The sequence below is a fragment of the Capra hircus genome, chromosome 28 (genome assembly GCF_001704415.2).
Source record: "Capra hircus breed San Clemente chromosome 28, ASM170441v1, whole genome shotgun sequence".
NCBI lineage: Eukaryota > Metazoa > Chordata > Mammalia > Artiodactyla > Bovidae > Capra > Capra hircus.
Genome location: NC_030835.1, coordinates 39,198,430 through 39,212,486, shown reverse-complemented (window position 1 = coordinate 39,212,486; position 14,057 = coordinate 39,198,430). Strand labels below are relative to the sequence as shown.

The 14,057-nt window shown below is 40.6% G+C and overlaps 1 protein-coding gene across 1 annotated transcript in view; it reads right to left on the bottom strand.

Annotated features, from left to right (window-relative positions):
- PCNX2 (pecanex homolog 2 (Drosophila)) overlaps nt 1-14,057 on the bottom strand; it is a 309,639-nt gene that overhangs the window by 242,935 nt on the left and 52,647 nt on the right. The window contains exons 9-10 of the mRNA XM_018042531.1: nt 8,463-8,598; nt 549-694 (exon numbers count right to left, since the gene is read on the bottom strand). Coding sequence (XP_017898020.1) covers nt 549-694; nt 8,463-8,598 — 282 coding nt within the window. The remainder of the gene's footprint in view (nt 1-548; nt 695-8,462; nt 8,599-14,057) is intronic.

The window sequence follows — 14,057 nt, the reverse complement described above, 5'->3', positions numbered from 1 at the left end:
ACCTGCCTCCACCTCCCCACCCAGTACCCTCAGCTCCAACCCCACAGCACTGCATCTTGAGAAATAGTGGTGAGCAAGAGTAACAAGCTTTAAGGGAAAGAGTAGCATCCAAAGTATAGGATAGAGTATTTAGAACCCAAATGGAAGGAAAGGGCGAGACATCACTCCTTCCCCCGCCATGTCCCTCCTCCCCTCCCCACGCCACATCCTCACACCCAAGCTCTGCCCTCAACATGGCAGCTGCATGCTCTCCTACAAAAACTGGCAAAAGATGAGCAGACCAAGGCATAACATTGTCCCAAACCTTAACACTAAACCATGCTACCAAATTCTCCTATGTTCCCATTTTCACCGCTCAATGACAATTTCTTCATTCATCAGGATCTCACTGCTCTGACTCTGGGTTTGCAGAACAAAAAGCGGACACCTTGGAAAAGCACCAGAGAATTTCAGCTGGAGGCCAAACTGCTTATTATCAGCAAGCAAGCGCATTCTGCCAAGCCCCACTCGTGTCCTTCCCCAGCACACGTGCACGCCTGGAGGCTTACCTATCCAGTAATGCCAGCAAGGTAAGGCGATCATACCAGACCTTAATCCACTTCCCAGGGAAGATGATAAACTTGTAAAACTGCTCTCGGTTAAACTTTCCTTGTGTGGAAGAAGAGGATGAATCTTCCAGATCCCGACTCAGATGCTTTTGGATACCAAAAGAAAAAACAGAGAGAGGGTTTCACATAGACGTGTTATTGTCATAAAAATAAGCCTCCTGATTTAAAAGTACCAAAAGCAGATGTTCAAATTCTGAAATGGAAACCAACATAGTCCATTAAAAAAAAAAAAATGGGCACCCTAACCAAAGGATAATGATCAACAGAAAAGGTCTTTTTTTTTCCAGCTTTATTTTTTGTACTGAGTATTATTGATTTACAATGTTTTGTGAGTTTCAGTTGTACAGCAAAGTGGTTTAGTTATACATATACATATATTCATTCTTTTCTGTATTCTTTTCCCTTATAGGTTATCACAGAATACCAAGTATAGTTCTCTATGCTATACAGTAGATCCTTATTGCAGAAAAGGTCTTTTTTACCAATACATTTCAATGTCATTATAATGTGACATTAAAATTATGCTACTCATATCAAAATACTACTGTCAGGCCAGGAAACTGCCATGAAAGTAATTATTATGAAAGATCAGAATTCAAAAAAAGGCCTTAAACGACATAATCTTTGAAAGGTATGCTATTTAATGTAATACCCAGATAAATATTTAAATTTTTTTTAAGTAAAAAGATTTTCATCCACAGTATGTAGGTCCTTAGTGAAGCCCAATATAAGTAAGACCTGAAATATCTGTCAGAAAAAAAAATTAAACCAATAAAACAGAAACAGGTGGAGGAATTTAATCTCAGATTTAAAACATTTTCACCCCAAATTCATCTCTGATTAGATCTAATCTAGTGGAAAGGAATTCAATTTTGAAAAAAATTAGTCTCCATTCATTTGCTGAACAAATACTTAATGAGCCCCAGCGCCCTGCAGACCTTCTATTTCTAGTCTGTGGGGTTGCTTTTTTTTTTTTTTTGTAACTGTGGTTAAAAAAATACATAATTTAAAATTTATATCTTAACCACTTTGTATGTATGCATTTCAGTAGCAATAATATTCATATTATTATTCATGTTTTCATCTTGCAAAACTGAAACTCTGTCTACATTGAACACTAACTCCCCACTCTCCTCTACTTTCTGTCTCCAGGAATTTGACCCCTCTGGGTACCTCCTATAAGTGGAATTAAAGAGTATCATTCCTTTGTGACTGGCTTATTTCATTTATCATAATGATCTCAAGTTCTATCATGTTTCAGGCGTCAATTTTTTTTTTAGGGCTGAGTAAAATTTCATTTTATGGATAGACTACATTTTGTTTACTCACTCATCTGTCGACAGGCACTTGGGTTGCATCCACCTCTTGGTGGAATATTCACTATTCACAATCATGAATGACGCTATTGTGAACACACACATGCAAATATCTGTTGGATTCCCTGCATTAGGCTCTTTGAATATACACCAAAAAGTGAAATTGGTGGATTATGCTAGCTTGCATTTTTATTTGTTTGCTTTTGTCCTATATTTTTCCAAAAAGGATTTTCAGTAGGCTCTAATTTCCTGTAGGCTAAGCTGAAGCTCCAATACTTTGGCCACCTTATGCGAACAGCCGACTCACTGGAAAAGACCCTGATACTGCGAAACGTCGAAAGCAGGAGGAGAAGAGGGCAACAGAGGATGAGATGGGTGCAGGGTGTCACTGATTCAGTGGACATGAACCTGGGCAAACTCCAGGAGATGGTGAGTGACAGAGAAGCCTAGCTTGCTGCAGTCCATGGGGTTGCAAAGAGTCGGACACGACTTGGTGGCTGAAAAACAGCATAAGACGCAGAAGACCGAGAAGAAGGGCCAAGATAAGCTAAGGGAGGAGGACAGCATGGAAGAGCAGCCGTGGAGGCAGAGCTATCTTTCCGTGGCCTCATCCTCTCCTCTCAGACTTACAAAGCAGAAGGTCATACTTGGGCACACTGCGTACTTTTTCCTTAATTCACTGAAAGTCGCTGATGTCAAAACACCTGGGATGCATAAGGGCAACACATGCCTCACTGGAGACCATGTGGAACCCTCTTAGGAGGCTGACTTCCCCATCTCTCTGTTCCCAGCTGCTAATTCCCTGACAGCTATGGAGCATAGTGTTATTCAGACCATAAAATATTAACACAAAGAGCATTTCAAAGGAAAGCTGATCCATTGTGAAGGTAATATGCAGGTTGACAATATACAGGATGGATTGGGCTGTATTATTAGAAGTAAGTTGAGACTGTAAGTGCTGCTTGTGTCTGGAATTTGACTCCAACAGAAAAGAGAGCCTCGGGGAAACTTCCTGCTGTCATGTCAGCAAGAACAGCATCTTCTTTTAACGACAATGAACTTATGAAAGTCAAAGTGCTACTTGCTCAGCTGTGTCTGACTCTTCGTGACCCCATGGACTGCAGTGTGCCAGCTCCTCTGTCCCTGGAACTCTCCAGGCAAGGATACTGGAGTGGGCTGCCATTCCTTTCTCCAGGGGATCTTCCCGACACAGGGATCGAACCCGGGTCTCCCACACTGCAGTCAGATTCTTTGCTGTCTAAGCCACCAGGGAAGCCCAGTGAATTTGTAATTTAGAGTAAATCTTCCTCTCAAAAGAGATCCTTTCCCTTTATGCTCCATGAACTAAGTGTGCAAGTAAGAAATAAAACACATGTGCCAGCTGAGTAGGGTTTACCATTCTGTGATGTGGGAATTTAGCATGATGTATACACATGTCAAGGATAAACAACAGTGAAGCCGACAACATTCTTTTGAATAGTAAGAAAATACTCTCTTTTAGATAGTAGTTTTAGGGAAGGTCACTATTAACAAATCACATGAAGACTATGTCTACATCTTTTGCAAAATTTATTAAATATTCTGGCATATTGTGCTATATATTGCTGCTTAAATGAAAATAATCTCAGAATTTAATACAAAGAAAAAATGATTTGACTTCGGTGTTAGTTTGCTAGGGCTAACACAATGAAGGACCACAAACGGGATGTCTTAGACAATAGAACTGTATTTCCCCCAAGCTACCTGAAAAAAGTCAAGAGTTCTATAAAACTAATAAGAATTTTGATGATATTAACAATTAAAACTGATTATTAAAGGCATAATTTTGCCATACATTATCATTAATCTTCAAAACCTCATAATAACTCTTCCACAGATGCAAGCTACCACATATAGAATGGATGGGCAACAAGGTCCTACCGTACAGGGAAATATATTCAATATCCTGTGATGAACCATAATGGAAAAGAGTATGAAAAAGAATACATATAACTGAATCACTTTCTGCACAGCAGAAATTAACATGACGTTGTAAATCAACTATACGTCACCACAAAACTTTAAATGAAAATTTAAAAAAAATAGTCTCTTCAAGAGTTCCATAACTAATAAGCATTTTGATGATATTAATGATGGCCCCTGAAGATAGCCTCTTCAATAAGTGGTGCTGGTAAAACTGGACTGCTATGTCCAAAATAATGAAATCAGAACACTACCTAATACCACACACAAAGATAAACTCAAAATGGATTAAAGATCTAAGCGTAAGACCAGAAATTATAAAATTCTTAGAGGAAAACATAAGCAGAACACTCGATGACACAAATCAAAGCAAGATCTCCTATGACCCACCTCCTAGGGTAATGGAAATAAAAACAGAAATAAACAAGCGGGACCTAATCAAACTTAAAAGCTTTTGCACAGCAAAGGAAACTACAAACAAGATGAAAGACACCCTCAAAATGGCAGAAAATAACAGCAAAGGAAACAACTGACAAAGATTCATTTCCAAAATACACAAGCATCTCATGCAATTCAGTACCAGAAAAGCAAGCAACCCAATCGAAAAGTGGGTAAGGGATCTGAAGAGACATTTCTCCAAAGAAGACATACAGATGGCTAACTAACACATGAAAAGATGCTCAACATTGCTCATTATTAGAGAAATGCAAACCAAAACTACAATGAGATACCACCTCACACCGGTCAGAATGGCCATCATTAAAAAGTCTACAAACAATAAATGCTGGAGAAGGTGTGGAGGCGAGGGAACCCTTTTGCATTACTGGAGAGAACAGAAACTGATATAGCCACTATGGAAGACGGTATGGAGACTCCTTTAAAAGCTAGGGATAAAACCACCATATGACCCAGCAATTCCACTCCTAGGCATATACCCAGAGGAAACCAAAATTGAAAGAGACACATGTATCCCAGTGTTCACTGCAGCACTATTTACAATAGCTAGAACATGGAAGCAACCTAGATGTCCATCAGCAGATGAATGGAGAAAGAAGCTATGGTACATATACACAGTGGAATATTACTCAGCCATAAAAAGGAAGGCATATGATCAGTTCTAATGAGGTGGATGTACCTAGAGCCCATTATACGGAGTGAAGTAACTCAGAAAGAGAAATATAAATACTGCATACTGACACATACATATGAAATCTAAAGAGATGGCACTGATGAATTTATGTTCAGGGCAGCAATAGAAAAAGAGACATAGAGAACAGATCTAAGAACATGGGGGGAGGGGAGGAGGAGAAGGGGAGCTGTATGGAGAGAGTAACATGGAAATTTCAATACTATATGTAAAATAGATAGCCAATGGGAATTTGCTGTGTGACTCAGGGAACTGAAACACAGGCTGAAGGCTCTGTGACAGGCTGAGGGGTGGGATGGGGGGGGAGATGGAAGGGAGGCCCAGGAGGGAGGGGAAATGGGTGTACCTATGGCTGATTCTTGTTGATGTATGACAGAAATCCACAAAATTCTATACAGCAATTACCCTTCAATTATATTTTTTTTATTTTTAAAAAAGAAACTAATTTTAAAAAGGGAAAAAAATAATTGCCCCGATTCTTAAAAGTCTAACTCTGTCATATATTTTCTCTAATCCTCAAACTTCCCATAACTCCTCCACAGACGCAAACTATTACATATGGACTGAATGGAGAACAAGGTCCTACTGTATAGCACAGGAATCTATATTCAATATCCTATGATAAACCATAATGGAAAAGAATATATAAAGAATATATCTATACACTTAACTAAATCACTTTGCTGTATAGCGGAAATTAGCACAACATTGTAAATCAACTATACTTCGACAAAATTTTTTAAAATAAAAATAAAAGAGACAAAATAATGGTATCTTCAAGAGTCCCATAACTAATAAGCATTTTGATGATATTAATAATTGCTGCTGATTCTTAAAAGTATAACTATGCCATATATTACCTTTATTTCTCAAAAACTCACAGTTGTTGTTCAGTCACTAAGCCAAGTCGGACTCTTGAGACCCCATGGACTTTAGCCCACCAGGCTCCTCTATCCATGGGATTTCCCAGGAAAGAGTACTGGAGTGGGTTGCCCTTTCTATCTCCAGGAGATCTTCCCAACCCAGAGACTGAACCTGAGTCTCCAGAGTTCTTGCCTGGAGAATCCCATGGACACAGGAGCCTGGCAGGCTAGAGTCCACAGGGTCACAAAGAGTCAGACACAAATAAAGCAACTTAGCACACATGTATACCTACATAGAGTATAACTTAAAATCTTTTACAATTTTACTTAAAAATGTAGCTCAGCTGGTAAAGAATCCACCTGCAATGCAGGAGACCCCGGTTCAATTCCTGGGTCGGGAAGATCTGCTGGAGGAGGACATGGCAACCCACTCCAGTATTCTTACGTGGAGAATCCCCAAGGACAGAGGAGCCTGGCAGGCTACAGTCCATGGGGTCACGAAGAGTCACACATGACAGAGTGACTAAACACAGCACAGCAGAAATAAGGACTCCAGAACAACATGTGGTCAGTTAGAAAGTAGCACAACGTTTTTTCTGCACATCTGAACAAGGGTGTGTAAATTACCATCAAGCTTCTTCTGAAAAAATCTAGTTAAGCAATCGTGAAATTGAATCTAAAACTATTATACTAAGTCCCCTACATACTAACCTTCAAGTTGTGAACTTTCAAAGATGTACATGCGTGTTCACATGTCCAGTCACGTAAGTTAGTTCATGCGTCTGGTGTACGTTGTCACGTGAGTGCATCCTCTACAAGTGGCTGTGCTTTTGTGTGCTTTACTGAACTGTACAGAGTACAGTAATATATTATCTATTTCAAGCCCAGGATGTCTGGAAGCCAGTGTAAAAGCAGCAGTGCTATGGCTGGTATTGCTAAGCAGCACCAACTGCTGTGCTGCACTGCTGTACTTTCCAAACCTAGACAGTACATTGAAAAGCAGAGACGTCACTTTGCTGACAAAGGTCCATATAGTCAAAGCTGTGCTTTTTCCAGTAGTCATGTATGGATGTGAGAGCTGGACCATAAGGATGGCTGAGTGCCAAAGAATCGATGCTTTTGAACTGTGGTGCTGGCTGACTCTCAAGACTCTCTTAAGAGCCCCTTGGACGACAAGGAGATTAAACCAGTCAATCCTAAAGGAAATCAACCCTGAATATTCATTGGAAGGACTGATGCTGAAGCTGAAGCTCCAATACCTGGACCACCTGATGCAAAGAGCCAACTCACTGGAAAAGACCCTGATGCTGGGTAAGACTGAGGGCAGGAGGGCAAGGGGGTGACCAGAGGATGTAATGGTTAGATGGCATCACCGATTCAATGGACATGAATCCTGAGCAAACTTGGGGAGATAGAGATGGATATGGAAGCACTGCAGTCCATGGGGTTGCAAAGAGTAGGACATGACTGAGCGACTGAACAAAAACTGTACTTTTCAAGGTACTACACTGTAAGATTAAAAATGTTACCCTTATTTTTGTACTTGTTTTTTATGTATTATTTGTGTGGAAAATATTACAAACTTATTGTAGTACAGTACTGTATAGCCAATTGTGTTAGTTGGGTGCCTAGGCCAACTGTTGCGCTAATGAACAAATTGGACTTAACAAACATACTCTCAGAACAGAACACATTTGTACATACGGGACTTACTGTATTTCTTTTTGTAGGCGAGATTCTCTAGAAGAAATCAAAACATGGTCAGGAAGAAGGTAAGCAGAGCAGTAAAGAAATGTTACACAAACTTGACAGTATCCCATCTATAGCCCTCTTCTTTCAATCTGCACCTACTGAAATCCACCTTCCTTCAAGGTCTAGCCCAAGCGTCCTTTCTTCTAAGGCGCCTTCTCCATAGCCATTCCCCAAAACGCCCTGACAGAATGTGTAGCTCTAAGTTCATGACTGGTTGTATGTCTTTCCTCCCATGTTCTTTTTGAATTCTTTGCTCTGTGTCTTACAGGGTCTCATTAAAAGTGAAGTAATAAGTGAATGAACATCAGTAAGTTAATCTCTCAGTAAAATCATGGAAAGAGGCATCTTTTCAGTGCTTGATGATCATGTCATTTGTTCCATGAATAAACTCTCTCTTCAGGCCAAGATTCTCTTTCAAAATTTCTGCATGCCTAAATTATAAGGCTATAATAAATTAATAAATATCTAGATACTTTCCAAACCCTGCAGCGAGAAAAAGCCATTCCAATCTAGTGAGGTTTTGTAGAATTTGTGCAACTCAGCAACAAAAGATCAATGTAAATCAATTTCTAATACACTGGAAGAATCAAGACTAATAACCCATTAGCATCAGTGAAAAGGTATTATTTAAATGGTATGTTATCTAAATGGTCTCTTTTCACATTTGTCCAGTAGACTACCATGAAGTGATGTAACCACAACCCTTGTCCATTCAGGACAAGACTGGACTAATTCTGATAGGGAAACCAACCTGGAAACAGGTTTCAGGACCCCTGCTTCTGGAACATTCACAAACGGTGATGCTGGGACTTACCCGTGGGGTTTCTGACTGGGTCCTCCGAGCCACCATCAGTAACAGCTGTTGTTGAAGAGCACTGACTGCAGGGTCCCCAGAAGAAGGATCTTGACTCTCAGAAGTCGTGGTACTGGAGGAACTAATCTGCAAGTCTCTGAGGATGGGCAAAACAAACACTTTGGTTACCCGGAAGTACTGGACATCAGCTATTTATTACCCCCAGACACAAGGACAGCATGGGTCCTTAACGCAGGTTGCAAGTAAGTTTTCTCCACCTTGCATGAGCAGGTCCTCTTCCGTCTCTAAGAATTTTCCACAGTTTGTTGTGATCCACAGAGTCAAACACTTTAGTGTAGTTAATGAAGCAGAAGCAGTTGTTTTTCTGGATTTCCTTGCTTTTCTCTATGATCCAACGAATGTTGGCAATTTGATCTCTGGTTCCTCTGCCTTTTCTCAATCCAGCTTGTACACTAGAAGTTCTTGGTTCACATACTGCTGAAGCCTAGCTTGAAGGATTCTGAGCCTAACCTTACTAGCATGTGAAATGAGTGCAACTGTATAGTAGTTAGAACATTCTTTGGCATTGCCCTTCTTTGGGATTGGAATGAAAACTGAGCTTTTCCAGTCCTGTGGCCACTGCTGAGAAAGACTGAAGGCAAAAGGAGAAGAGGGCAGCAGAGGATGAGATGGTTAGATGGCATCACCAACTCAATGGACTTGAATTTGAGCAAACTCAGTGAAGAACAGGGAAGCCTGGCATGCTACAGTCCATGGGGTTACAAAGAGTTCGACACCACTTAGTGACTGAACAACAATAACAGTGAGTGTTCTAAGTTGACATCTGCGTGTGCCATGCTACCTTCAGCAAGAAGGGCAGTCATCTGGCACACATTCAAGTAACTCAGGTTGTCCAGAGATATCGGGTGCCGTGGGATAAGCAGGAGGACACTTGGTGTTCTAGAGACAATGATCTCAATTTTCTATATAGTTAGTGGAAGGGGAGGTGGTAGCAACAGTTACCAGCTTCATATTTTGCACAAACAATAAACAGTGAGCTGGATCGTTCCCAAGACCCTGATCAGGAGGAAACAGCAATGATCTAACACCTCTGCTACCTCCTTCACCCCCAACACTGTCCGCACCTCCTCCTCACCCCCACCTCCACCCAAAGCACCGAGAGTACGGAGCAGAGCAAAGAAATGCCTCAGGTAGTTGTAAAAGAGGACATTAATAAGCTAGCTGTGATCTGTATCTAAAGAACTGTATTGTTGCTAATTGCATATAAACTGACAGGACTAAAATTAATAGAACTCTTTAAGCAAACTCAAGCTTGGCATTTTCCCTTTGGCTCAGAAAGCAACAAGTAGAATATACTTCTCCACCTGCTTTTCTAGCAGGGCACCCTTAACTTTGAGGAGACAATCGGTCGCCTCACCTACAGCCATTTCTAATAGAATTCCTGCTCATGGAACCCTAGTTTTATTCAATCATCCAAGACTGTACGCTCCAGAACAGACGAGGTCCCTCCCTGACCCCTGGAGTAAGTCCTGGTCACTTCATGCCCATCATGGGAACTCCATTCACTCTGGCCAGTCCTGGTTTTGGCAGAGGAGTGTCACACTATGGAACACAGGGGTGGCGGCCACAGATAAGGATGCTCACAGGCAAGTTTCTCTACTTTTTTTTTTCAGTTTTTTAAAAATTAATTTATTTTTGAAGTATAGTTGATTTACAATGCGGTATTAATTTCAGGTGCACAGCAAAGCAGTTCAGTTATATAGGGCTTCCCAGGTGGCTCGGTGGTAAAGAATCTGCCCGCAATGCATGAGACCTGGGTTTGATCCCTGAGTTGGGAAGCTCCTCTGGAGAAGGAAATGGCAACCCACTCCAGTATTCTTATCTAGGAAATCCCGTGGACAGAGGAGCCTCAAGAGCTGTAGTCAATAGGTTGCAAAAGAGTCAGACCTGACTTAGCACCTAAACAGCAACAACAAATATGTGTATGTTCTTTTCGGATTCTTTTTCCATATAGGTTATTAAAGAATACTGAGTAGAGGTCCCTGTGCTATACTTGCTGCTTATCTGTTTTATACACAGGACTATGTATATGTTAATCCCAAACTCCTAATTTATCCCCGTCACAGTCTTCCCCTTTGGTTACCAGAAGTTTGCTTCCTATGTCTGTGAATCTGTTTCTGTTTCACAAATAAACCCATTTGTACAATTTTTTTAGATGCCACATATACATGATATTATGTGATATTTGTCTTTCCATGTATGACTTACTTCACTCAGTGTGACAATCTCCAGGTCCATCCAGGTTGCTGCAAATGGCGTTATTTCGCTCTTTTTTATGGCTGAGTGGTAATGTCTTCTGATTTCTAGTCTCATGTTTCAGTACAAAGTCTCTGACAAGTTTTTTAGATCTTTCTTTTTCCCAACTCCCTCCTACTGTATTCATGAACAGACAAATACTCTCCAGGAACATCCACTATTCTCACATGCACGTGCACAAAGACACAGATTTCTCTACAGTTTTGAAACATGATTTATGATTATTTGATGACACATTCAATAAAGGCCTCCTTGTAAAGAACCACTTAGGAAATATTGTATGTTAACACCGGGGCTTGAGAAATGAGTCACGTGGGATAAGTACATGGATTTTGAAAACTTAAAAATCCTATCCTTCTATTATGTGGATGATTGTTCCATAAACGGTCCTTTTGCTTCCTGTCCATATTGTCGGTGTAATGTCTGTCACCGATAGAGAAAAAAAGTTGCATGTATAAAAACAATGTTCATTCAAACCTTTGCGCTTTGTGTAGAAACCTCTGAGGACTACACTCCTGTCATCTCATAGCTAAATACAATAGAATTGGAAAGATCTTGTTAATACAGATTCAGAGAAACCCCAAGCTCAGCAAATGCCAAAGCTTCACTAAACCCAAAAGATTAATCTGACTTCACTGTAGGTAATGTAGGTGACGACTATAAACAGCCAGGGGCAGGATGGAGATGTGAGAAAATCTAAAGTGTACAGCGCCCTCTGTTGCCAACTGAAATAAACTACGAACAGACTATTGGGTAAGGTGTTAAGAGTTAATTAAGAGCAACTTTCCTTCTGCCAGGAAACATGGTCCAAAAGAGAGTGCTGAATTTGTTGCATATTGCTTAGCATGCTTCTGACGGCAAAATAAAAATAACAATAGATAACGTTATTTTTCTTGTGAAAGCCATTTAAAAACCTTATGTAAAAATCTAGGGTTTGGTTTTCTTTTCAAAATCTTTTGGATGAGTTCTAGAATTAAACAGAACTAGGGTGGTGCAATGGCAACCCACTCCAGTACTCTCGCCTGGAAAATCCCATGGACGGAGGAGCCTGGTGGGCTGCAGTCCAGGGGCTCGCGAAGAGTCAGACACAATTGAATGACTTCACTTTCAATTTTCAGTTTCATGCATTAGAGAAGGAAATGGCAACCCACTCCAGTGCTCTTGCCTGAAGAATCCCAGGGACGGGGGAGCCTGGTGGGCTGCCGTCTCTGGGGTCGCACAGAGTCGGACACGACTGAAGCGACTCAGCAGCAGCAGGGTGGTGCCACTGGTGAAGAATCTACCTGCCAATACAGGATATGCAAGAGCCATGGGTTCAACCCCTGGGTTGGGAAGATCCCTGGGAGGAGGAAATGGCAACCCACTCCAGTATCTTTGCCTAAGAAATCCCATGGACAGAGGAGCCCGGTGACCCTATGAACAAGAGACGTCCACGGGGTCACAAAGAGTCGGACATGATGGAGCAACTAAGCATGCACACCTGGGTTTAAATTATTGCTCTGCTATTTACAGTCTGTGACTATAAGTATGTTGACTTCCTACCTCAAATCCGCCTATAAATAAGATCCTACTGTACAGAACAAGGAACTATACTCAGTAGCCTCTGATAAACCATAATGGAAAAGAATATAAAAAAGAATGCATATGTAAGTATAATTGAAACACTTTGCTATATGGCAGAAATTAACACATCATTATAAATCAGCTATAATTCAGTGGAATAATTTTTAAATATCCTCACCTATAAGGTAGGGATGATGTCTTCCTCATAGAAATTGTTGTAAGAATTAAAGCAGACTGGGTATGTTGCTTCTCATATATTAATTGCTTAATAACTATACCTTTAATAACCTTTTTATTTCCTTCTATTGATGTAAGACCTGACTTTGCACATTCTTATATGACACAGTAAATTGGCCCCTATATTTTTCACACAAATAACATACTAATTCTAGTTGCCTTTATGAGCAGGAGTGAGGGAAGACTGCCTTGCCCTCAACTCCCTCTTAATCTCTTTCTGTGAGTAAAGACAGATTCAAACAGCATATCAAGCTCCTCTTATTTACCCTCTTTTACAGAAGCTTAGTGTCCTAGGCGAATCATGATGATACAAAGAGAGATTCTTTTCTGAGCTTTATGACTGGTGTGTCCTCACCAGAAAACCTGCCTTGTTATATGTAGAGAGGTTTCCTACTTTACTAGGAGATGTGTAACGCTGTTTCCAGGGGTAAAAAGATGTATCTTCTTCATTTGGCATGGTTTTCTGGGGTCCAGAAGTTGAAGTGAACCATGGGCATTAGCTTTTCCACTCAAGAACCAATGAGGCTATGATGTCACAAAAATCACTCAGTGGACAGGACTTTTCCTACCAACCCTCCAAGAATTCCCATCCAACCTTCCTTTTCTTGTATCTCTTCTCAGACTATCTGCTGTCTCTTCTCCTGATCTTAGCTATGGGCTGTTTAGATTTAGAATCAGCTAAAAAGTTTCTGTTGGGGGAAGGGATAAATTAGCAGTTTGGTAGTAATACTATATATATAAAATAAATAATCAACAAGGGCCTACTGTATAGCACAGGGAACTCTACTCTATATTTTATAATAACCTATATGCGAAAAGAATCTGGAAAATATATGTATATATAATAACTGAATCACTTCGCTGTACACCTAAAACTAACACACCATTGTAAATCAACTACACCTCAATTTTTTTTTAATCTCCAAAGAAGTCTCTGTTTCACTAACTTAAGGCTAGAGACTTCCCCCATATTAATAAATATAATGTTAAAATGCTAAGCTTTAGGAGATATTTCCGCCTCTACAATAGCAACGGAAAAGGAAATATTCCAACCCTGTAGTAATTACACTCTGAACTACAGTAGAGCTGTATTTGCACGTCTGGCCTAGATTTTCCTGCTCTCTGGTTAATCTCCGGTTAACTAGTTTGGTTCAGAGCTATAACACAGATGTTGTTGCGGTTGTTGTTTAGTCACTGAGTCGTGTTCAACTCTCTTGCGATCCCATGGACTGTAGCCCTCCAAGTTCCTCTGTCCAAGGGATTCTCCAGGCAAGAGTATGGGAGTGGGTTGCTACTTCCTCCTCCAACGGATCGTGCTGACCCACCCAGGGATCGAACCCACATCTCCTGTGTCTCTTGCATTGGTAGGCTGATTCTTTACCACTGAGCCACCTAGGAAGCCCTGTGGCATAGATGTACAAATTTAAACTAGATCAAGCTTACACCAACAGCAGAAATAGTGATTACTGGAAATTACAA